Source organism: Hyperolius riggenbachi, chromosome 7 (genome assembly GCF_040937935.1).
Source record: "Hyperolius riggenbachi isolate aHypRig1 chromosome 7, aHypRig1.pri, whole genome shotgun sequence".
Classification (NCBI taxonomy): Eukaryota; Metazoa; Chordata; class Amphibia; order Anura; family Hyperoliidae; genus Hyperolius; species Hyperolius riggenbachi.
The window spans coordinates 27,766,198-27,789,704 of NC_090652.1; the positions used below are offsets into that span (position 1 = coordinate 27,766,198).

General features: G+C 44.9%; 1 protein-coding gene across 1 annotated transcript in view; it reads left to right on the top strand.

Annotated features, from left to right (window-relative positions):
- The window catches only part of HIRIP3 (HIRA interacting protein 3), a 55,811-nt gene that overhangs the window by 21,657 nt on the left and 10,647 nt on the right, over nt 1-23,507 (top strand). The window contains exons 5-6 of the mRNA XM_068243786.1: nt 128-287; nt 5,880-5,978. Coding sequence (XP_068099887.1) covers nt 128-287; nt 5,880-5,978 — 259 coding nt within the window. The remainder of the gene's footprint in view (nt 1-127; nt 288-5,879; nt 5,979-23,507) is intronic.

Genomic DNA, 23,507 nt, shown 5'->3' on the forward strand with positions numbered 1-23,507 from the left:
CACACAAGAATAAAGACACGGTGATGCATGTAGAACTTTTTTTTATATGTGGTGCTCTCTACTTAGATCATGCCAACATTTTTGTCATTCATTTGTTTTTAATGTTTTTTTCCTTGACTGCCCTCAGAGCAACTCCAAAGAAGATCACCCCAGTGTCACCCGGCTGAAGAAGTACATCCGGACCTGTGGGGCGCACCGAAACTACAAGAAGCTGTTCAAGGACTGCAGGTCGGCGAAGGCTATGGTGGCGGTGCTGAAGAAGGAGCTGGAGGACCTGGGTGTGAAAGGTAGGGGTGTGTGTGTGTGTGTGTGTGTGTGTGTGTGTGTGTGTGTGTGTGTGTGTGTGTGTGTGTGTACTAAGGATGGGGCAGACGTTGTTGCGTCTTCCCCATTGAGGTGGTTCTTTGGGGGGAGGGGGGGGGGCTCAGATGGGACACAGAGGCATGTTCTCTGCCTCATGACATGCCTCTGCGTCCCCACCCCACAGCTCTCTGCCCTCCCACCGCGGCGATATAGCCCACCAAGGTTAGCGACAATATTTGTTGCTAACTCGGAGGTAAACGGATGGGAGAGGAAATCCATGTTCAAAACGCCCACCAGGGGCGTTCCTGCAGGGTTTCCTGAGCTGCCATTGGGCAGCTCTCTCTCTCCTAGCCACGCCTCCTGCCGCTCCCCTGCCTCCCTGCACGCTGGTGAGACACGTAGTCTTTCTCCTTGTAGCATGGTGACCCAGAGTTCGTGAAAGTGGGCCATTATGGCCCACAGGAGCAGCGTTTTTTATTATTATTATATGAGCCCACCTCGGGCTCTCTTTAACCATTTCTGCTGCCCGGACGTGAAGCTCACGTCCAGGCGGCTGCTCTGCTGCGGTGCCGCGCTTCGGCGCGATCGTGCCCCCGTGGTGTCCCCCGGTAGTCCTGGGATCAGTGAATGAGAACATGGTTCCCGATCACCGATCTGTGTCCCCAGCAGAAAAACCAAAGCGCTCCTACAAGAGGCTTCAGTCTTTCTGCACTTAAAAATTTCAGCATCCCCCCCCCCCCCCCCCCCTCCCCTTGCACTTCCGCTTAGCGAGAGGCACAAGGAGGGGGGAAAAAAACTCAAGGTGGCCATCTTGTGGCCAAATAGTAAAACTTGCACATATTTTTTACATTACAATTTACACACATTAAAAATTAACTGTTCATTTTCCACACCAAAATGTTACCTAAATAAAAAATGTTAATGGGGGGAAAAAAAATTACACTTTTAAAAAAAACAAAAAACAAAAAAAAACGTAGTTCTCTAAGGGTCTGAACTTTTTAAATATGCATTTGAAGGGGGTACATTTTTTAAATTATAAGCTTGTAAATGGTGATGGACGCAAAATAAAATATTGGCACCATACATTGCGATAGGGACAAAATTTCAATGGTGTCATAACCGAGACAAACGGACAAATAAAATACATAGGTTTTAATTATGGTAGCATTTATTATTTTAAAGCTATAATGGCCGAAAACTGAGAAATAATTATTTTTTCCATTTTTTTTTTCTTATTAATCCTGTTAAAATGCATTTATAAAAAAAAAAAAATTCTTAGCAAAATGTACCACCCAAAGAAAGCCTAATTAGTGGCGGAAAAAACAAGATCTAGATCAATAAATTCTGTTAAGTAGTGATAAAGTTATTAGCGAATGAATGGGAGGTGAAAATTGCTCTGATGTATAAGGTGAAAAATCCCCACGGGCTGAAATGGTTAAAGAGAACCAGAGATGAAGCACCCTCTTGGATTTTACCTTATAAATCAGTGGGAACATGACAGTAACCACCTAATCTGCTCTTTGTTTCATTGTTCTCTGTTTAATCTCACTTTTATCACCCCTGATAAGAATCCCCAACGGAGCACTCAGTCTAGCTTTGCTACGTAAAGATTATAGCTGAGTTGTCTTCTCTGGTGTCTTTTCAAGCCCAAGCCTGCCCCCTTGTGGCTTTGCTATAATGACTCAGCAATAATCATTCCTGGCAAAGCTAGACTGAATGCTCAGTCGGGGATTCTTATCACAGCTGATAACAGACACTTTTAGCAGTGAGGATGAAACAGAGAGCATGGTAAGTGTTTTCTCTAATGTTCTTACTGATATATATATATATATATATATATATATTAAAATACACGAGGGTGCTTCGTCTCTGGTTCCCTTTAAGGCCCATACGCAGGTCAGAGTAATGATGCCCAACAGGGATTGGGACCCGATACCTAGGGTGACATTGCAGGTTTGGGGCTGAGCAGACACATGGCTCGCTTGCACGCAAACGACGTGTTGTACACTATGAAGGGGGCGGAGCGGCGTGGGAGTGATGATGGACGTGGTGAATGGGGAGAGCAATTTCATCCTCTCTCACTCAGCCAAAGTGATCCGCCTGGACAAATCGCTGGCCGAGCAGACTGGGGGGGGGCTGCCATACATACACTGGATTCTCATTAGGCTACGCAGGCGTAAGTTACCAGCTGCCTCAGCCAAGTTTTGTCTGGCATGTGTATGAGCCTTAATGTAAGTAATGAGATTGTTACATGTATCAGATGATGTGACCGATGTGACACTAAGAATGTTGGCACTTAATTATTAGATTTAGGTTTGCAATATATTAATAATGCAAACTGTATGCAAATGTGTGACTAATGCAAGTTGTATGCATCAGGGAATGACCTCAATGGGGGCGGGGCTGGCACTAGTCCACCACAGAGTAACAGGGCAGGGAGCTGCACTATGCCACCAGGGAAGGGAAGCAGGGCTGTGGAGTTGGAGTCGGAGTCTGAGTCAGGGCAATTTTGGGTACCCGGAGTTGGAGTCGTGGTTTCAGAAACTGAGGAGTCGGAGTCTGAGTTGGAGTTGAAAGATTTTTGTACCGACTCCACAACCCTGAAGGGAAGTTATATGGGTGGACGGAGGGTAAGCTATAAAGGGTAGGGGCACACGGTATGGTATGGTGAGGGAGGGATGGAAGTGACATGGAGTTGTGTGTAAGTGAGGTGAATGTTTTTTGGTTTTTTTTTTTAAGAACTGTAGTGAGAAGACTATATAGGCTTCTATACTTTACCAGTTACCTGGCAGCCCTGCTGATCTATTTAGCTGCAGTAGTGTCTGAATCACACCAGAAACAAGCATGCAGCTAATCTTGTCAGAGCTAACAATGTCAGAAACGCCTGATCTGCTGCATGCTTGTTCAGGGGCCATGGCTAAAAGTAGTAGAGACAGAGGATCAGCAGGACAGCCTCCAAAAAAATGCCTGCCTCCAAATCCCTCTCGTAACAGTTATCCTCTAACAAAGGGGAGGGTGGATGGAAATGTATTGGAGGGTAAGGTTAGTGTGGTGTAAGGTGTCACGGAGCTGTGTAAGGGTGGAGCTGTGTCTAGATTAAAGTGCCCACCGTGGAAGTGGCCCCTAAAGTATGGAAAACTCTGACACGATGTGAACAGCTGTGGGAAGAGGATATGACATCCTAAGCAGTCGACTGATTCAATACTTCCTGCTTGATCGGATTTAATATGTGTATAGATGTATAGAACAGATTGGGGTCAATTCATAAAAGGCTGTGTGAAAACAAAAACAAAAAACCTGGTCTGGAAAATACCGCATTCGGTTTTTTAGACCTTTTTTTTGTGCTAATTCATTAAAATTTTTAATAGGTGCGGTAGTTTGGTAAATTACCGAAGCCCTTTGACAAAAAAAAGTTAACAGCAGAAGAGTGGAGTGTGTTTGTGTTGTTACAAGACATCACCAGGGATCTGAACCAATCATAGATGGTTCAGATGATGACACAGTTAACTCTTTCCTGGTCAGTATTAAAGGTCATGAGTCACCAACGGAGGGCATTCTTGCTTTCTATCTACTGGCTAGAACCCTTTACTTATATATATTTATTTATGTCTCATTAGTTATCTTGTATGCTGTATATACTTAATTTAGATGTAACCTAGTATAGAAAGAAGATAACTGACTAACATTCAGGAGGAATGTTAGTCAAGAGCTTGTAACGCAACGGACTTAAACATGAGAATCTGCTTTGCTAAGATGTGACGAACTGTATCTGTATATCTGTGTATTGAATAAACAACTTGTACTTTGAAGACGACTGAGAACGGTCTATCTCCAATAATGCTTGCTGTGTGAGAGTCAAGTTATCTCACAGGCTGTGAGGGGCAACTCTAAGAAGTTGCTGGTGTCGAAGCAAAAAGGTGAATTATAACAGTTCCGTGCAGTGCAGATGTACATGTTTTGCTATACTGCCTCTGCTCGCTCTGAATCTGTCTATTAGTCTTTCTTAACATTCTATTTAATTTCCGCAGCTTAGATTAGTTTCTAAGAAACTTTACACATGCCATGCTTAGGTGATTTTCCACACTAGCATCTATATACCGTATATTCCTGCGTATAAGACGACTGGGCGTATAAGACGACCCCCCAACTTTTCCAGTTAAAATATAGAGTTTGGGATATACTCGCCGTATAAGACTACCCCCCTTCCAACGCACACCAAATTTAAAATTAAAAAATCATGTACTGGTGATATGTATGTACAGATACTGGTGCAGTACTGTATGGGTTATATAGTCAATTGACTTGTTGCATTGGTCAACTCTCCTTAAAGAGTAACTGTCAGGCTGCAGAAGCTAATTTAAACCTCTATTCTCCTGTGTTAAACAGTTTAGAAGGAAGCCCATAAGCAATTAGTGAAGATAAAAATCTCAGTTACCTTTGATGTGTGCTTATCTTAAAGGCTGTTATAGACCCATAAGGACGCAAGCCGCATACTAAACTGCAAAGCATTCTGGGGCTCTCCCCTCGGCTGCTAATGAGACGTTACAGCAGCTTGTAATCAGTCCAGCGCGTAGCACTGATAAATCTCCAGGCAGAGTACACTGCAGGAGTCAGCTATTGTTCCTAGCCACATGGCTCATTAATATTCACTGCACACTGTGTTATTTAGTACCAGCTTTTCTGTGATCAGGAAGCAGGCAGGACATGACGACACATTTGACAGAAAAACATGGAGCCTGCCATGAGCTGTCAGGAGCATCTATCTCTGCATATACTATATACAAATTCTGTGAAATCCAAACGTGGACAGTGAAATGCATATGTAATGTAAGTACAGCCAATCTTTAGCTATTGATATATGTGTTTATTTTCTCTGAGACCTTATACCTAACAGCTCCTCTTTAAGTAGACTGGTCAGCTCTCCTTGACTACCTGTTTATCAGAGCGGTATGGAAGAATAGACTGCGCTCCCTCAGCAGGGAGATCTGAGTGGCGGTAACAGGATAGGGCGTGTCACCCGGCATCAATGACACCCGGCGTATAAGACGACCCCCAACTTTTCAGAAGATTTTCAAGGGTTAAAAAGTAGTCTTATACCCAGGAATATACAGTATTTTCAAACCGGTACCCAAGAGGTTGAACAGACACACAGCCTAAAGTATTCAGGGGATGCCTGTTTTGTTCCAATCTCGCTCTGCTGCTGACTGGGGGGAAGAAAAGCTTGTCCCGTTGGCAAAGGCTGCAGGTCCTATCAGATTCAGACCTGCAGAAGACTGGCTGTTTCTATTGGCTCTCTGCTCCTGTCAGTCACAGATCTCACTGTTTCTGCTTGAGTCACGGCTGCCAGCACAGTCTCCGCATTCTTTTCACCTCTCGAAAGCAGGCGGTTTTATTTTGTGACTTTACCGCTTGTTGTAGGCTTTATGACTTGACATTTACTGACGGTAATTTACCTCACTGCTCTGGAATTTCAGCTTTTCATGCGGTAACAGCTTTTATGAATTGACATTTTCCTAAGTGCTCGGTAAAGTGTGGAAGCTGGTCATACTGAGTGTTAATCTGCTGCTTTTACACAGGGCAGCCCTCGCTGGAGAAATGCCGGGTTGTGCGGTTGAAGAGGGAGGAGGCGGCTGAACTGGCGGAACTGGACACCAGCAACATCATTGCTACAGCGGGTAAGTCCACACATTGCATTGTGGGCTGTGCACCAACAATCCGAGCAAAAAGGGGCCATGTGTAGTGCATAGAACCAATGGCAGCCAATCACCTCACACACAGCTGATCAGCGAAAGGGGAATTCTGATTGGTGGCTGCTTAGAGTTGTATTGAGCATGATGGAGAATGCTTTTATCGGTGCAGTTTAAAAAAGGAGGTAGCGGTGGTCTTCCACCCCCATAGATTTGGTTGTTTTTTTCAAATAAAAATCACTTTATTGCATACTCTAATGTTCTGCGCATTTAGCAGGCAAAATCAAGGAGTAACTGGCAAGCAGAAAACAATGGACAGTTCTAGAAGTAGCATCTGTTTATCAGATTACTATTTTTGCTGCTGCTTCTAGAATAAACGCTTAGTAGTTTTATGCCTCCCAGTTACTATTTGATTTTGCCTGATACAGGTTATACCTGCACAATGTTTTTTTTTTTTTAAATACGCCAGAGTAATCTATGGGGAGGTTAGTCCACCACTAGCTCCTTTTTTTTTTTTTTTTTTTTTAACGGTTTTAGTCCATAATAATCTTCTTGGTGCCTCTGCTGTACTCATATATTTTATACTATGCAGGGACTCAGAGCAACCTCAGTTCTTTCCAGGGCTGTGGAGTCGGTCCAAAAATCCACCGACTCCGACTCAGTTTAGGATTCCATCGACTCAGACTCCTCTAATTTGCATATTACAATTTTGTTGATTAACAGTACGTAACATGAAATTCGTCTCTTAACTGCCAACGCTTAGGAATTTTACAAGACAACTGAAGTGAGAAGGATATGGAGACTACTATATTTATTCCCTTTAGACTAAAACTAGTCCTTGGTAAGAGTACTTGTAAAATGTACAGACCGGAACAAAGAACATCTATCAGGCCCTAGGCAATGTAAGTGTGGGTACATGTAAGAATGATGTGCAGGTACTCTGCAGGGGAATGAGGAGATTCTTCCTCTATTACACATTCTTCATGCACAATCTGAACAAGGTTTATGGGTGACAGACAACACCTCTGTGTTCAATGTGCACAGCATTCTCAGTGGATTCCCTGCAGCTCTGTGGGGAGTGCATATGTAGAGTATAGTACTACTGTGTAACAAAGTAAACCTGAGGCAGATGAAATTAAAGTTTTATACATACCTGGGGCTTCCTCCAGCCGCCTTCAGGATAATCAGTCCCTCGCTGTCCTCCTCCACCACCTGGTTCTTCTGCTATGAGTCCAGGTACTTGAGCCAGTCGGGCGTAGTGCGCATGCACATACTCCGCCGCCAGGAGCATACTACACCTGTGCAGCCCTATTGCGCAGGTCAGAATGTTCCTGGCTGTGGGAGCGGCATGCGGCCGGACAGCGCTGACTGGCTGAATTACCAGGACTCATAGCAGAAGATCCAGGTGGTGGAGGACAGCGAGGGACTGATTAGCCTGAAGGGGGCTGGAGGAAGCCCCAGGTATGTATAAAACTTTACTTTTCATCCGTCTCAGGTACCCTTTAATTTGTAGTCCACAAACCAAATTTTAACAACATATCAAATTATTTGATTTCATCAGCAAAGGGAGTGCATACATTTGCATAAATCAGCATCAGTGCAGAATTATTTCCATCTCCTTGACCATCTCTATTAGTGACACAGCTACACATCAGGCTTTATTCTTACAGCATAGACGTTATGTATATAAGAGATTCCTGTGTACACATCATATATACAGTCACAATCAGATGTGTATATCTAACTTTAAAAATACGGGGACTGCTTTATTGAAGCAGCACAAGGAACTAATTTTGATTGGTTTATTTCATTTTTGTGGACTAAGCACAGCTATTACTGTATATATGCATTATTTTTAATGACTATTATCTGAGAAATAGAACATTTTATCATATTTTCTATTTTAATTACAGTTTAAATTCATTAGGAGTCGGTGCATTTTTTTTTCCCGACTCCTTCAGGCACCCAAAATTGCCCGACTCCGACTCCACAGCCCTGGTTCTTTCTGGAGTCCACAAGATATTGAGAATGTTTTAAAATAATCTTTAGGAAGATGGGCAATCCACAGCTTTCATTGAGTATATTTATTGCAGTAATTTCCATATATTGGATCACAAGATAATCAGTAAACCAAGTGACAAGCAACCAGGGCTGTGGAGTCGGAGTCGGGCAATTTTGGGTGCCTGGAGTCGGAGTTGGGAAAAAATGCTCCGACTCCTAATGAATTTGTAACTGTAATTAAAATAGAAAATATGATAAAATGTTCTATTTCTCAGATAATAGTCATTAAAAACAATGTATATATACAGTATATATACAGTAATAGCTGTGCTTAGTCCACAAAAATGAAATAAACCAATCAAAATTAGTTACTTGTGCTGCTTCAATAAAGCAGTCCCCGTATTTTTAAGGTCAGATATACAACAACAACAACAACAACAAATAACATTTGTAAAGCGCTTTTCTTCCATGGGACTCAAAGTGCATAAGCATGGCTCCGACCATCGTGGTACAGGGGAAGAATTTTATAAATCCGGAAATGCCAGGCTAAACAGGTGGCTTTTCAGTCTGGATTTGAATAGCTCCAGGGATGGTGCTGTCTTTACTGGGTGTGGTAGGGAGTTCCAAAGAGTAGGGGCAGCATGACAGAAGGCTCTGTCTCCAGATTTTTTGAGGTGCACTCTGGGAGTGACCAAGTTTATAGAACTTGCTGATCTGAGGTTGTGAGAGGTGTGGTGCAGCTTCAGCAAGTCCTTCATGTATCCAGGGCCCAGATTGTGCAGGGATTTGAATGTCAGCAGTCCAATCTTGAAGAGTATTCTCCATTCTACTGGTAGCCAGTGCAGTGAGCGAAGGATCGGTGTAATGTGACAGTGGCGAGGCTGGTTTGTTAGCAATCTGGCAGCAGCATTCTGCACTAATTGCAGGCGACGCAGGTCTTTTTTGGGGAGGCCAGCATAAAGGGCATTGCAGTAGTCCAGCCGTGATGTGATGAAGGCGTGAACTAGGGTTTGAAGATCCTCTGGGGGAATCAGATGTTTAATCTTTGCAATGTTCTTCAGATGAAAGAAGGAAGATTTAACTACAGATGAAATTTGGTTTCTGAAACTCAATTCCCCATCGATTAGTACGCCAAGGCTGCGCACAAGGTTGGAGCTGTTTATGTCTGAATTCCCAATCCTGATTGGTGTTGCTTTAGGATAGAGCTGTTTTGATGGCGAGTGCTGGCTTTGGACAAACAGGACCTCAGTTTTGTCAGCATTCAGTTTCAACCAGTTATCATTCATCCATGCCTGAAGCTCAGCTAAGCAAGAGTTTATTTTTGGGGTAGGGTCTGTTCCACCAGGTTTGAAGGACAGGTATAGCTGTGTGTCATCGGCGTAGCAGTGGTACGTCAGGCCATGTCGTTGGATAAGTGTACCGAGTGGCAACATGTAGATTGCAAACAGCAGAGGGGATAGGATTGATCCTTGTGGCACTCCGAATTGTAGAGGTGCAGGTTTGGACATTATAGGTCCTAGGGATACTCTCTGTGTTCTGTCAGTCAGGAATGATCTGAACCACTGGAGGACTGATCCACTGATGCCACAGTACTCCTGCAGTCTGTTAAGCAGGATTTCATGGTCAACTGTATCAAAAGCAGCTGAGAGATCCAACAGGATTAGGATGGAGCATTCCCCTCTGTCCCTTGCCATGAGCAGATCGTTGCAGACTTGGATGAGGGCTGTTTCACAGCTGTGGTGTTTCTTAAAGCCAGATTGTAGAGGGTCCAGGATGTTGTTTACTGACAGCCTGGTTTCAAGTTGCAGATAGACAGCCTTTTCAATAACTTTACCTAAGAAGGGGAGGTTGGAGACAGGTCTGTAGCTGCTCATAGCATCTGGATCCATGGAAGGTTTTTTGAGAAGGGGCTTGATGATTCCTTCTTTTAGAGAGGTAGGAAACCTCCCTGCTTGCAGAGAGCAATTTACTATTTTGTGAAATGCTGGACCAAGCAGGTCAGGGCATTTCAGCATATGTTTAGTTGGTCCAGGGTCCAGGTCGCAGGTTGTCTGGTGGAGACGACAGAGGGTGTCTGAGATCTCTTCCTCACTAATACTTTTGAAATCAGTCCAGGGTGTTAGGTTGTTTTTGCAGCTATTTCCATTAGTTGCATGAGTCTTGGGTGCTGTGGACTGAATGAGAGACCGAATAGAAGATACTTTGTCAGCAAAGTAGCAGGCAAATTTCTCACATAGCTCCTTTGAGGGAGTTATAGTGGGTTTTAGACAGGATGGATTACATAGTCTATCAACTGTGCGGAATAGTTGGGCTGGTCTGTTGGCGGCCTTTGCGATCTCCTGTGATAGGTAGGAGGATTTTTTCTTGGTGATCGCATTTTGGTAGCTTTCCCGGTGAGAGACAAGGGTGTGTTTATCTTTTGAATTCTGAGATTTTCGCCACTTCCTTTCTAGTCTGCGCACTTCTTTCTTTAGGTCCTTTAGTGAGCTGTCAAACCACCGTGCATGGTGAAGTGGTGTAGATCGTTTGATGCGAACTGGAGCGAGGGCGTCATAGGCAGATGACACTGCATGGTTGTAAATCAGGACCATGGAGTCTGGGTCTGCGCAATGATTGGTTAATGCGTCGAAGTTGAGGATATTCTGAACGTGCTGGGGTGAGACATCTTTCAGTGAACGGTATTTTATGAGTTCTTTCCCTCTGTGTTTTATCGCTGGTGCTGTCAGAGAGAAGTGGATGGTGTGGTGGTCTGACCATACCACTGGGTTTATATCCATGTGTGATATTAAAAGTCCGGAATGAAATATAAGATCCAGGGTGTGCCCTTTCGTATGGGTGGGGAGGTTGATAGCCTGAGAGAAACCCAGTTCATTCATTATGAGAAGTAGTTCACTTCCTAGCTGGGAGTCGTGATCATCCACCCATGCATTGAAGTCTCCCAGGATGATCCATCTAGGGTGTTCCACTGTTACGCAGGATAAGAGTTCAGATATTTCCTTAAGAAAGGCTGGACCATTTTTTGGGGGGCGGTATATGAGCAATATGTTGATGTTTACTTCTGCTGACAGTTGAGCTGCAATACATTCTGATTGTGACTGTATATATGATGTGTACACAGGAATCTCTTATATATACTAAATAACATCTATGCTGTAAGAATAAAGCCTGATGTGTAGCTGTGTCACTAATAGAGATGGTCAACGAGATGGAAATAATTCTGCATTGATGCTGATTTATGCAAATGTATGCACTCCCTTTGCTGATGAAATCAAATAATTTGATATGTTATTAAAATTTGGTTTGGTGACTACAAATTAAAGGGTAACTGAGACGGAGGAAAAGTAAAGTTTTATACATACCTGGGGCTTCCTCCAGCCCCCTTCAGGCTAATCTGTCCCTCGCTGTCCTCCACCACCCGGATCTTCTGCTATGAGTCCTGGTAATTCAGCCAGTCAGTGCTGTCCGGCCGCATGCCGCTTCCACAGCCAGGAACATTCTGCACCTGCGCAATAGTGCTGCACAGGTGTAGTATGCTCCTGGCGGCGGAGTGTGTGCATGCGCACTATGCCTGACTGGCTCAAGTACCTGGACTCATAGCAGAAGATCCAGGTGGTGGAGGAGGACAACAAGGAACTGATTATCCTGAAGGCGGCTGGAGGAAGCCCCAGGTATGTATAAAACTTTAATTGCATCTGTCTCAGGTTTACTTTGTTACACAGTAGTACTATACTCTACATATGCACTCCCCACAGAGCTGCAGGGAATCCACTGAGAATGCTGTGCACATTGAAAACAGAGGTGTTGTCTGTCACCCATAAACCTTGTTCAGATTGTGCATGAAGAATGTGTAATAGAGGAAGAATCTCCTCATTCCCCTGCAGAGTACCTGCACATCATTCTTACATGTACCCACACTTACATTGCCTAGGGCCTGATAGATGTTCTTTGTTCCGGTTTGTACCTTTTTACAAGTACTCTTACCAAGGACTAGTTTTAGTCTAAAGGGAATAAATATAGTAGTCTCCATATCCTTCTCACTTCAGTTGTCTTGTAAAATTCCTAAGCGTTGGCAGTTAAGAGACGAATTTCATGTTACATACTTTTAATCAACAAAATTGTAATATGCAAATTAGAGGAGTCGGAGTCGTGGAGTCGGTGGAATCCTAAACTGAGGAGTCGGAGTCGGTGGATTTTTGGACCGACTCCACAGCCCTGCAAGCAACTACATAAAAATCTTTATCTTGTCCATATAGATAAGAATTTTTTAAACATTATCTACTAAATAGCAAAATTGTGTACAGATCCTACTACTAAACCACTTAACCTTGTTGTCGGTATGGAACCTCACAGACTTGATACGTGCATTCACCAAAACCTATGTAGTCCAAACCCTTGTTGGAATATTTGTGTGTGTGTGTGTGTGTGTGTGTGTGTGTGTGTTTGTTTTGTTTGTTTTTTTAAATTCAAAGTCTGATGGGTGGTGGAAGGGGTTTTAGAGGGTGGGGGGGGTCTCTTGAGAAATCCTACAGACGCACATGGGAATGGGAAATGCAAAGGTCGTTGGAGGAGTGGGAGGTGGCCCGGTGTCTACCTGTGAACAAGCTCCAAGATGTAGGTAGGGCTGGTTTTGTGCAGATTTATAGGCCAGGCATAGAATCTTGAAACTTATCCTGAATCTGATAGGGAGCCAGTGCAGAGATTTACAGCGGGGGATGTGGATGCAGAGCATTGAGAAGAATGGATGAGTCTGGCAGCCGCGTTCATAACTGATTGAAGGGGGGCAATGTGTATCATGGGGAGGCCAGACAGGAAGGAGTTGCAGTAATGAATGTGGGAGATGATTAGGGCATGGATGAGCAGCTTGGTCGTGTCTGGGGTTGGGAAGGGACTAGCTACCTGTGAAATGCTGACTTGTGGTCTTGGACTGCTCTGGTCTCATTAAACCTAACCTCAATTATTCCTGAGTATTGTTTAGTCTGATCATAGCTTCATACCACATTCAGTCCATGGAGGAAACCATATCCAGGTTAAAATATGTGATAAACCTCTTCATGTTGAGTTGATATTGATGAGACAACCAGTATTTCCCTGCAGCCATGTTTTCTCTAATATTGCTATTGCAGGGGCTAGAGTAGCTATGGTGAACCGGCCATAGCTAGATGTAGGTAGCCGAATATAAGCCCATTGGCCACATAAAATAATATGGTGGCTGTAGTGTTACTGACCCTTGTAGGGAACATCAGACTACAAACATTGAAAGGTGCTCCAGCTATCATAGCTAATTTTAACAAACGTCCATAGGTTATGTTAAATAGCACTTGAAGTGAGCTGCAATTTTCAATCTAAAAAGATGGTGGCTTGCGTGCGGATGTGAGCGTTCGCATCCTCCTGGAGCTTCAAGCGCCTCTGGCCCTAATCCAGCTCCTGCATTTCACCCCCACCTGACTAAACCAGGTTCTGTATGAGGAGGACACTGCTCTCTCTCTGCCCCTGACCTGATCCTTCAGAGCTTCTTCAGTATATATTTATTTTTTACAGGGAGAGGCTCAGAAATTGGAGACACCCCTTATTTGAAAGTAAACCGGTCTCTGATTGGTTTAATGATCATCCATCTGAGTTTAACCTGCTTCCATAGCCAGCTCAGTCCCCTGACCTCAATCCTGTTGAGCAGTTGTGGGACAAAGTCGAAAGATCACTTCAAAGCTTGATAATGCCACCATCCAAACTGACCCAATACAGTTCATAGACAGACCAGTCAAAAGAGAGTTGCAGTAGCCAATGCAAGTGATTGAGGGCATGGATGAAGAGTCTGGTGGTGTCTGGACGTAGGCCAAATGGTTGTGTTGTTGACCGTGACTAATATGTCCGTTAGGGTTGTTGCTATGCTGGTCGGCAAATCCATGAGTTTTATATACACACAGATTATATGAAATTTCTCAGCATTATCCTTACTTCTAGCACAACGCCAAAAGGGTAGCACAATACATTGAGGTACAGGTTCTACCACAAGACTGAAATGGTGTCCATGTTATAAATACAAACACAAGAGTCTGAACATGAATCTGACATGGAGGGGTTCTGATTTCTTCAGCTCTGGACGTATTAACGAAACAGTCAATTTTCAGTGAGATCTGCAATCCAGCGGAGGAGTGAAGATATTAATAGGCATTCAGTAATTTGCCTGAAGAAGCTTCCAGTTGACCAGCCTTCATTTCCTGTGTCTCTTGCTTTGCCTCGGACCGTCAATCTAATGCGATACTGGAGGAGTATCAACATTGGAATCATTATTGCAAACGCAGTCATTGCTCCGGAGTAGGCTCCCATTGCGCCAAATATATCGCTTATCGTTACTTTTTTGAAAGGCTTCCACCTCTCGTGTCCCGTCTCTCTTGCCTTGTTTTGTAATTTCTTCACCTTCTTTAAGTGATTGTATATAGTGTCCTCACTGTCGCCTACCCAAGTGTCCCCGCTGTCACCGATCCAGGTACAACAGTCTCCATTTACAATCATGCATAGTCCTCCTTGGGCAAAAAGTTTATAATCCTCTGCTAGTTTCCTGTGAAAAGCTAACTTTCTCTCCTGAGCCACTTCAACCGAATTCACAGTAGTCTCCTCTACGGCCTCCTCAAACATAGCATCTATTATTCTGGAGTAGTTATTTAGTCGTATCATAGCATCCATGTGCCATCTAGTCCATGAAGGAGACCATGCCCGCGGATAATCCTGTGTGGTCAACCATTCCATTTTTGACCAAAGATGCTGAAGCAACAAATTTGTCTCTGTAGTCCTGTTCTTCTCTAATATTGCTATTGCAGGGGCCAGAGTAGCTACGGTGCACCGGCCATAGCTAGATGCAGGTAGCCAGGTATAAGCCCATCGGCCACACACAAAATAATATGGTGGCTGTAGTGTTACTGACCCTTGTGGGAACATCAATCTACTAACATTTAAAGCTGTCCCAGCTCCTATCATGGCTAGCTCCAGTTGTAACAAGTTCCAGCAGGTTGTTATTTTAGGTGTTCCTGGAAGTGAATAATTACACAAGGTCTTGTTGATGCCAACCTCAGAAGGATAATTCATGTACCCCTGTTGTCCTCCTGCAAGCATCATACGAGATATTCCCAGTGACCAACTATCATCAGATCTCCCTTCCTCTGTTGCATTTTTCCATAGCATAGAAAAGACGAACTGTGCATCATTACAGTATGAAGGACTATATGCTCCCAAGAATGTTTGTAGCTGTTCACGTGTGCGGTTAATGTCTATACAGAGAGTAGGCGTGGAACCTGGCATCAGTTTAAGGACACGAATCCTCCGGGTGTTTTCCCTTCCTGTTGTAACGTTTTGTCCTGTTAAGTTTTGGTGAACTAGGACCTCACTTTTGATAGGCGTGGCCACCAGGGAGAGTCCTTCAGGCTTCATACCACATGCCCAACAGCTGGTTGTGTTCTCTATCTGAACCACCCGCTTTAGTAAGGCCATGTACAGGTTAGGATTTCTCCAGAGTTCATATTTGACCCGTAAAAGGTGGAGATAGAAGGCAAATGCACATACTGCGATTAGTGTAGGGATCTTCATTCTTGGTCACATTCCTGTCATAGCTGACAGGAGTCCAGGAAATGAGGTTTTATAGATGAAGCTGTTCTTGGTAATACTTGCCGTGGACTGTGATATTTTGGCTTCCAGAGGTTTTCCCACGAATCATATTGGTCTGGAATGGAATGACATGGAAAAAGCTTGAGGTTTTTATTTGCTTCTGAGGACCTAACCAATGTTCAGTTAAAGCTTCAAGATTCAAAGCTGCCGGGTGTTCCTGTAGCCGGTGCTTGTGCGCACACCTGTTAAAAAGTGAATGATTGCTACTGTTGCAAATAGCAAAAATCATTCATAAAGGGAGCCTGAAGTGAAAATTTTAAAATAAAAAATCAGATACTCCCCTAAGGAGAAGGAATGTTCTGGGTCCTATAGAGCCTTCCCTGTCTCCTCACAGTCCCCACGTTCCCCCCCCCCCCCCCCCCCCCCCCGCAGGCTCCCAGTTAGCAGTCTCCGACCGATTGCTTGCGCATGCGCAATACAGCGCCCATCTTTGAGAGCCCAAGTGCTTCCGAAGACTTCCGGCTGCAGGCGTGCGATCTAGGACGTGCGGCCATCGGGAAACCATCTGCGCAGTAATGCCTAATATGATGAATGCGGAAATAACCCCGAGGTCATTCTCCATGGCCTGTTCTCTGCAAACCATGCACCATCTCAAATGGCGTACAGTCAGTAATGAAAAAGTTATTGCTGTCAATAGCGACACAGCTGAAATTCCCAAATTATCAGGAATTTTGAAGGGCTCTTTCACACTGTCAGTTGCAACGGACAAACTCCTAGCAATCCAACATGATGCAATGATATCCCTATGGGGCTTTCTCATTGAGTGCAGAGCGGCGGGTTCCGATGGAGTAATGCACAGCATACTGTATGGTTACCGGATGATGCGCCTTTTTCACAGGGGCAGTGAAGCATATTTTCATTGTACTGTATGCCTCACGGCCTGGGCGTACAGCACAGCTGTGATAGTAACGCAACCCGTACAGTGCGAAAGTACTCTAGAGGTTTAATCCCCCTAAAATATAACTTGACCCTCCTGGCTGTCTATTAGAAACCGCCAGGGGGCAGCGCAGCAGCGGTTTTGCTCGCTACATGATATCCGCTGTGCAGCGGCATCCCCCCATCCGGCGATCTTTGATCAGGAAATCCCGTTCAAAGAACTGGATTTCCTGGAGGGCTTCCCCCGTCGCCATAGCGACGGGCGGGATGACGTCATCAACGTCGTGACGTTAAAGGGAGTCCCGATCCACCCCTCAGCACTGCCTGGCGCGGCGATCGGTGGCTAATCGGCGGGTAGCGTCAGCGAACGGAATGCACACACAGCTAGCAAAGTGCTAGCTGCGTGTTGCAAACAAAAAAAAATATGCATATCAGCCCAGCAGGGCCTGATAAATCCTCCTGCACGGCATAGCCCGAGCTCAGCACAGGCTTACCGCCAGGGAGGTTAATACCTACTTTTGTTTTTATTATTGATTTATATAGCGCCAGTATCTTGCGTGTCACATGACTGCCTATGGTAGATGAGGCCATTTGAAAGCACATAAAACATTTGACAGTATTCCCTGTGTGTAAAAATGTTTATTTTCAATGCAGAGAGCAGTATGGGTTTATACTTATTTGCCAGCCCATTCTCTCTCTGCAGTGGGGTACTATAGTTATACAGCAGAGTCCCCAGTAACTGGCACTGGCCAGGGCCGCCTGATGCCAGATACATGTGTCTGCCGGTTGCTTAAGCAAACAGTCAAAAAAGCAAAACAGGGCAGTGTAACGATCGGTGTAACAGAGAGGATCTGATTACCGGTGATCTGCAGTATCACCGAGAATACAGATGTATACCCGCTTATTGATGATCTGCAGTATCACCGATAATCAGATATACCTCTAACCTCTGGACACCTGAGTAATATGAGTGTTTGGTGCAACAGTAATACTTTGAGGGGGATCCCCGTAAAGGGGTTACAGAGCAGTAAGAGATTCTGCTCAGAGAACAGATTCCTTCCAATGGCCTGATGCTCCCCAAGGGGCGGAGCCAGACTGAGAGTGGGAAGGACCAGAGAGTGAGTGACACCAATGGTGAAGTGTCACTGACAGATCTGTGAACTATCTCCAGACGAGGAAGATAGTTCTCGAGGTCGGACAGGCCAGGTCGGCAACAGACAGACAGATCAGGTACAGAGACAGGAGACAGATACGGAATCCAAAGACTAGCCGAGTTTGGCAACAGAGTATCAGAATGACAAGGTACAAAATCTGAGATCAGAAGAATGGTCAGCAAAGCAGAAGGTCATAACAAATAATCAACAATTCCTAGGCTAAGGTGTGAGTTCCTTGGTCATCAACACCTTGGAAACTGGTCTAGATAATAACACAGGTAATAACAGAATCTCCTAGACTAAGGTGTGATCTCCTTGATCATCAACACCTTGGAAACTGGTCTAATATACAAGACAAATAATTTATATTGCGCTTTTCTCCTTGCGGACTCAAAGCGCCCCACAGATACTGACAAGGTCTGAGTGCTACCACGTAATGATCGCAACGCCCGACACCAGAGGAATGACCAGCACCCAGTATATATACACAAGCACTCTCCAGCGCCTCCCCTAAGTGCTGGACCAATGAAAACTGAAAGAATTGTCAGCTGACCGGCCTGGTCAGCTGACACCCTTCTGACTGTCATAAATGCTCTGCCTCTCCGCGCGCGCACGCGTCCTTCTGAACCTGTGTGGACTATCAGTCCCAGCCCCATCAGACATGTGTTGTAATGCCTCTGCTGTTTTGGATGCGGAATCCGCCGCACCGCTCTCCGAGCGTGCGGCGGTTTCTCCGCGTTCAGCAGTACTGACAGAAGTAGGCCTATGCGTGCAAACCGCCGCGTCGGACGCGGAATCCGCCGCCCTGCTCTCTGGGCATGTGGCAGTTTCTCCGCGCTCCGTCAGGCCAGTGAATGCAGGTCTCTGCGCGCAAGCTGCCATGTTGAACGCAGAATTAGCCGCCTTACCCTGAGTACTTGCGGCTGCTTATCCGCGTTTTCTCACATGGAGGCTGGAAAAAGCAAATCTGTTACATTAAAATATGAAATTTCTGGGGCTTCGAGAGCGAAATGAGTGGATGGTTTAGGAATAGTAAGGAAGTATTATTCTATTGATCGGAGCAGTAGGCATTTATCTTCTATTGATTTATCTTAATTTATGTGCCAACCTCCAACAGGGCCTCTATTCGCCTGGCTGCGGAGAGTTTGGCAGTGGATAGACTTGTGTATTGGCGTCACTTCTGCATGGGGTTAGAACTCCTTTTTGTGGAGAAATCGCTCAGTCAGTAGACCAATGCCTTTGTAGAGTACAGGCATCGGAGGATGGTGGCACCAGAGGACCACTTTTCATTCTGACAGATCGGACTTGCATGTAGACTGCTTTATTTCTTATATATACAGACAGTCCCCTCCTTACAAATGACTCCAGTTAAGTTTCAGAGATCTTAAAGTGACTCAGAGATGACTCTTCCTGTTTTTTGTTGTTGTTGTTTTTTTACTTACCCGGGGCTTCCTCCAGCCCCATAAGCATGGCTCCTCGCCATTCTCCTTCGTTTTTCCATTCAGCCGCCATCAACTCCCTGTACGTGGCTCAGTCTGTCAGCCGGGGTCCTCTGCGCCTGCGCAGAAGATCCGCAGCAGACGTCACTCAGCTGCTTACCGGGGAAGATTGCGGCTGAACGCAGGACGACGGCGAGGGACACATCCATGCTTATGGAGCTGGAGGAAGCCCTGGGTAAGTTGTAAAAAAAAAAAAAAAAAAAAAAAGCAGGAAGCTTCAGCTCTGAGTTTCTTTAAAGGGAACCTGAACCAAGTAAAATGATTTAACATAAACGCATGATGTACCTGCAAATAAATATTACATACTAACCTCACTGTCAGTTCCTCTCAGAGGCTCACCATTTTCTTCTTACAGTGATCCCTTCCAGTTCTGACAAAATTTTGTCAGAAGTGAAAAATATACCAGTTGCTGTCAGTTACAACTGAATGTGCAAGGTAATGTCCATGTTTCCCTATGGCTCAAGTGAGTGATATTACAGTTTAACAGTGTGCTGACCATGAAGCTGTTATGGGGTAATGGCTGTTATCAAAATGGACAGATAATTGCATTGATCACAGTGGACAAACAGGACACAGGAGAGGAGAAAGAGAGTAATGAGTAGTCTACATGGGAGGTAAGTATGACGTGTTTTTTTTATTTTGACTTTTCAATTTCAGTTCAGGTTCTCTTTAAAGAGAAACTGTAACATCAGTAGCTGATACCCCCCTTTCCCATGAGAAATCTATTCCTTTTCATAAAACAGATCATCAGGGGGCTCTGTATGGCTGATATTGTGGTGAAACCCCTCCCACAGTGTGATGTCAGGACCATGGTTCTGACATCACACTGTTGGAGCCTTGTTGCATTGTGGGAAACAGCTGTTTGCAACTGCCAAAAAAGCAAGCAGCATCTCCTTCCACTGACATTACCTGCCAGCAGGAAAAATGTCACCATGTGATAAATAGCATAAACAAACCGAATGGGAGTACAGGTAATATTTGTTCACAAACTATGTCCCAACAGGGGACCTAACCTCTATGTACAAAGTAAGTGACATAAGGAGTCACTGGTCAATCAGCTGGATTGTAGTCTTGTAAGCTAGTGATCAACAGGTCTCCAAATAACCTATATACAAGTATGGGGAGAGACTTGACACACGTATCATAACTGTCAGTCTCACTTTAGTACTTCTACACATATATATGCAGGAAAGAAATAAAAGTATGTTGCTGTAAGGTGAGAGGTCTTTGCTGATTTCCACACCACCCCCCCCCCCCCCCCCCAGTGCTGGCAATCAGTCAGAGGATACTGGGGTGTAGCTAGTCCCACCACGGCAGAGTACTGTTAAAAGTGATTGCAAATATGAGTATGGTTACATAACACTGGTAGGGGCTAAGTGTGAGATTGCCATCAATCACAGAGAGACCTGTATGCTCCTACATAGTAGTATTATAGCCATGAAAAAATGCCTTCACAAAAGGTATAGAGCTGGGGTAGAAATGGGCGATATGTACAATTTACAGTGTCATTCGACTAGGACTAGTTTCACTCTATAAAACAAGAGCTTCGTCAGGAGGCTGGTCCACTGGCTGCCCCCTCAGCCAGTGCACCAGGGAACCCAACCACCACAAATAGCAGCATGAAAAGAGAGCGATACATAAGGACCCTCTACGTCACCACCTGGGCACCAGTGACCACCCCAGCACCACAATAAACCAAAAACAAACAGCAAAAGTAGTGCGGTATACGTTAACAAACATTAATGTTTTGGAGTGGTCCAGCCAGGGTTTTGAGAATCTGTGGAAGGAGCGAAAAGACCAGGGGGACGGCAAGAAGACACCCTCCCCCCCCCCCCCCAACCTGCAAGACCCGGAGTCCACTACTAGTGATGAATAGGCAGAAACACCCCGTGCACACGCACAGAAAGGCTGGTCTGCAACTACAGGATAGCCAACAATAGCCTTGTTGGCAAAGGGCCCCTCCACCGATTGAGAAGGGCGTGAACAATCCCACACCGGACACTCTCCGCCCAAAAGCAAACAAAAGGGAATGTCACTATTCGTACATACGTTACTCTGTGCTCAGTGTTGGCCGTGACTCGTGTATAGGTCAGCCACTATACTTTCATGAAGTGAATCAGACCTAAGTTTCTAGACTTATACTTGATTATATACAGTATACACATATGCCAGGCATGGGCTAACTCGGCCCTCCAGCTGTTACAGAACTACAAGTCCCACAATGCATTTGCCTTTATGACTTCATGACTGTGGCTGTCAGATTCCTGCAATGCATTGTGGGACTTGTAGTTCCTTAACAGCTGGAGGGCCAAGTTTGCCCATGCCTGACATATGCGATCTGGGGCATACACCTCAAACATGCTTACTTCTCGTTTCCTGTTGTAACTAAATCTCTTCTTGCCAGAGTTCGGGGAGAGCACAATAGCGAGATGAATATGGCATACACTGTCGTCTTTGTTTATAAATTATAACACTTGAATCATTTTGACCATATGATACAGCTTTCAGAAAGAATTGGATACCTGCCAAAATTTTCACAGTAACATTTTGCAGGCTAAACGTCTCTCTCTCTCTCTCTCTGTCTCTCTCTCTCTCTCTCTCTCTCTCTCTCTCTCTCTCTCCTGTGGGACAATACAATAGCGGTTAGTAGTTTTTGACACCTGCGGTTACAGCGCATTCAGCCAGTGAATAAAAGCTTGCGGCTAGCTCCCCTCGGCTACCACTAGCAATCTGACACCAAATCTCAGGCATCGAATCGGGAGAAAAATAGACCTTTACATAAATCAACAAAATCAATATGTCCTCAATGGCAAACCTGGCATAACACAGCTGCCTAGCCCAAAATCGTTAAATACTAAATTACAGGCAAAATCGCAACAAACTTTATCAACCAGTGGAAAAAGAAAGCACTACTAGATCAAGATCCGATGTTTCATAAATCAAGTTTTTAGAAAAAGAAATACCTTCTGCTGCCTCTCCAGAGGAAACCAGAACCTGCTCTGTATTTTTAGGACATGCCCATTTCTCTCTGAGAGCTCTGGACAGATGGGCAGTTCACACCTTCATGTTTGTGGACATGACTCCTGTCGCACAATTTCTACAGCTTGGACTGGACTTCTGACACAAGGGAAGTGAGCTCCATGGACTGTGGTTGCTGATGCCCAATGTGGACCCCAGCGTCTAAGGCCTTGGCAGCTGTCCAGTTTTAGCGGTCGAGTGCCCACGGCTGCCTCTGCTTTCTGTTCCTGGTTTGCGGGGAGAAGTCTAATGTGATGCATTCGGCTGTGTATGGTAGGATAGATTGTGAGCTTCTCTGAGGACATTCAGTGACATGACTATGTACTCTGTAATGTGCTGCAGATGTCGGTGCTATATAAATACAGAAGGAGAGGCACAAGGGGCCATATTGCCAACATTCAATGGATAATTGGGAAAGCAAGAGAATTCCAGAAGAATGTCTACTTTTTGCTTTGAATATTCAAAAGCTTCTGACTGTAGATCAGAATAGACTGTGGCAGATTATCATGGAAATGGGACTACCAGGCCATCTGATGTGCCTTTTGAGGAATCTATATGCAAACCAAGAAGCAACAGTTATGCTGGGGATACATGGTACGTTTGTGTACCGTGTATCGGCCAGCTGATAATATTCAGCTGGCCCGATCAAGCCGCTCGACCCGCGCCCGCTCGATTCCCGCCGGCGGACAATGGCAGGGAATCGAGCGGCTGATGAGGTCCGCCGGCAGGGGTGAGCGGGAATCTATCCGCGGGGACGCGGCTGGGGTCAATCCGGCGGCCGATTAGCCGCCGGATCGACCCGTCTATGCCCAGCATTAGAGTATGGAATAAAAGACTTGTTCACAATTGGTAAAGTGCAACAAGGTTGCATATTGGCTCCTTATTTAACTTGTTTGTCGAATATGTAATCTGGAAAGCTGGTTTGGAGGAGACACATGGTGGAATTATAATAGCGGGCAGGAATATAAACCATTAGTTATGCTGATGATACTACACTAATGACTGAAACTGAGGAAGAATTATAGCATCTAGCCCTGAATGGCTAAAACTGTGGAAGAATTGCAGCACCTATTCATGAGTGTCATACAAGAAAGTGCCAAAGCTGGTATACTGCTTTAACATAAAGAAAACTTAAGTCCTGTTACCAGCTCCAATGAACAATCTACAAATATAAGGAGAAAAAGTGAGTTTTAACAGATTTCATCTACCTGGGATCGAAGATCTCTTCTGATGACTGCAGCCATGAGATTGAGACACTTGTTGGGTGGGAGGAAAGCTATGTCCAGTTTGGACAAGATACTAAAGGATAGCGA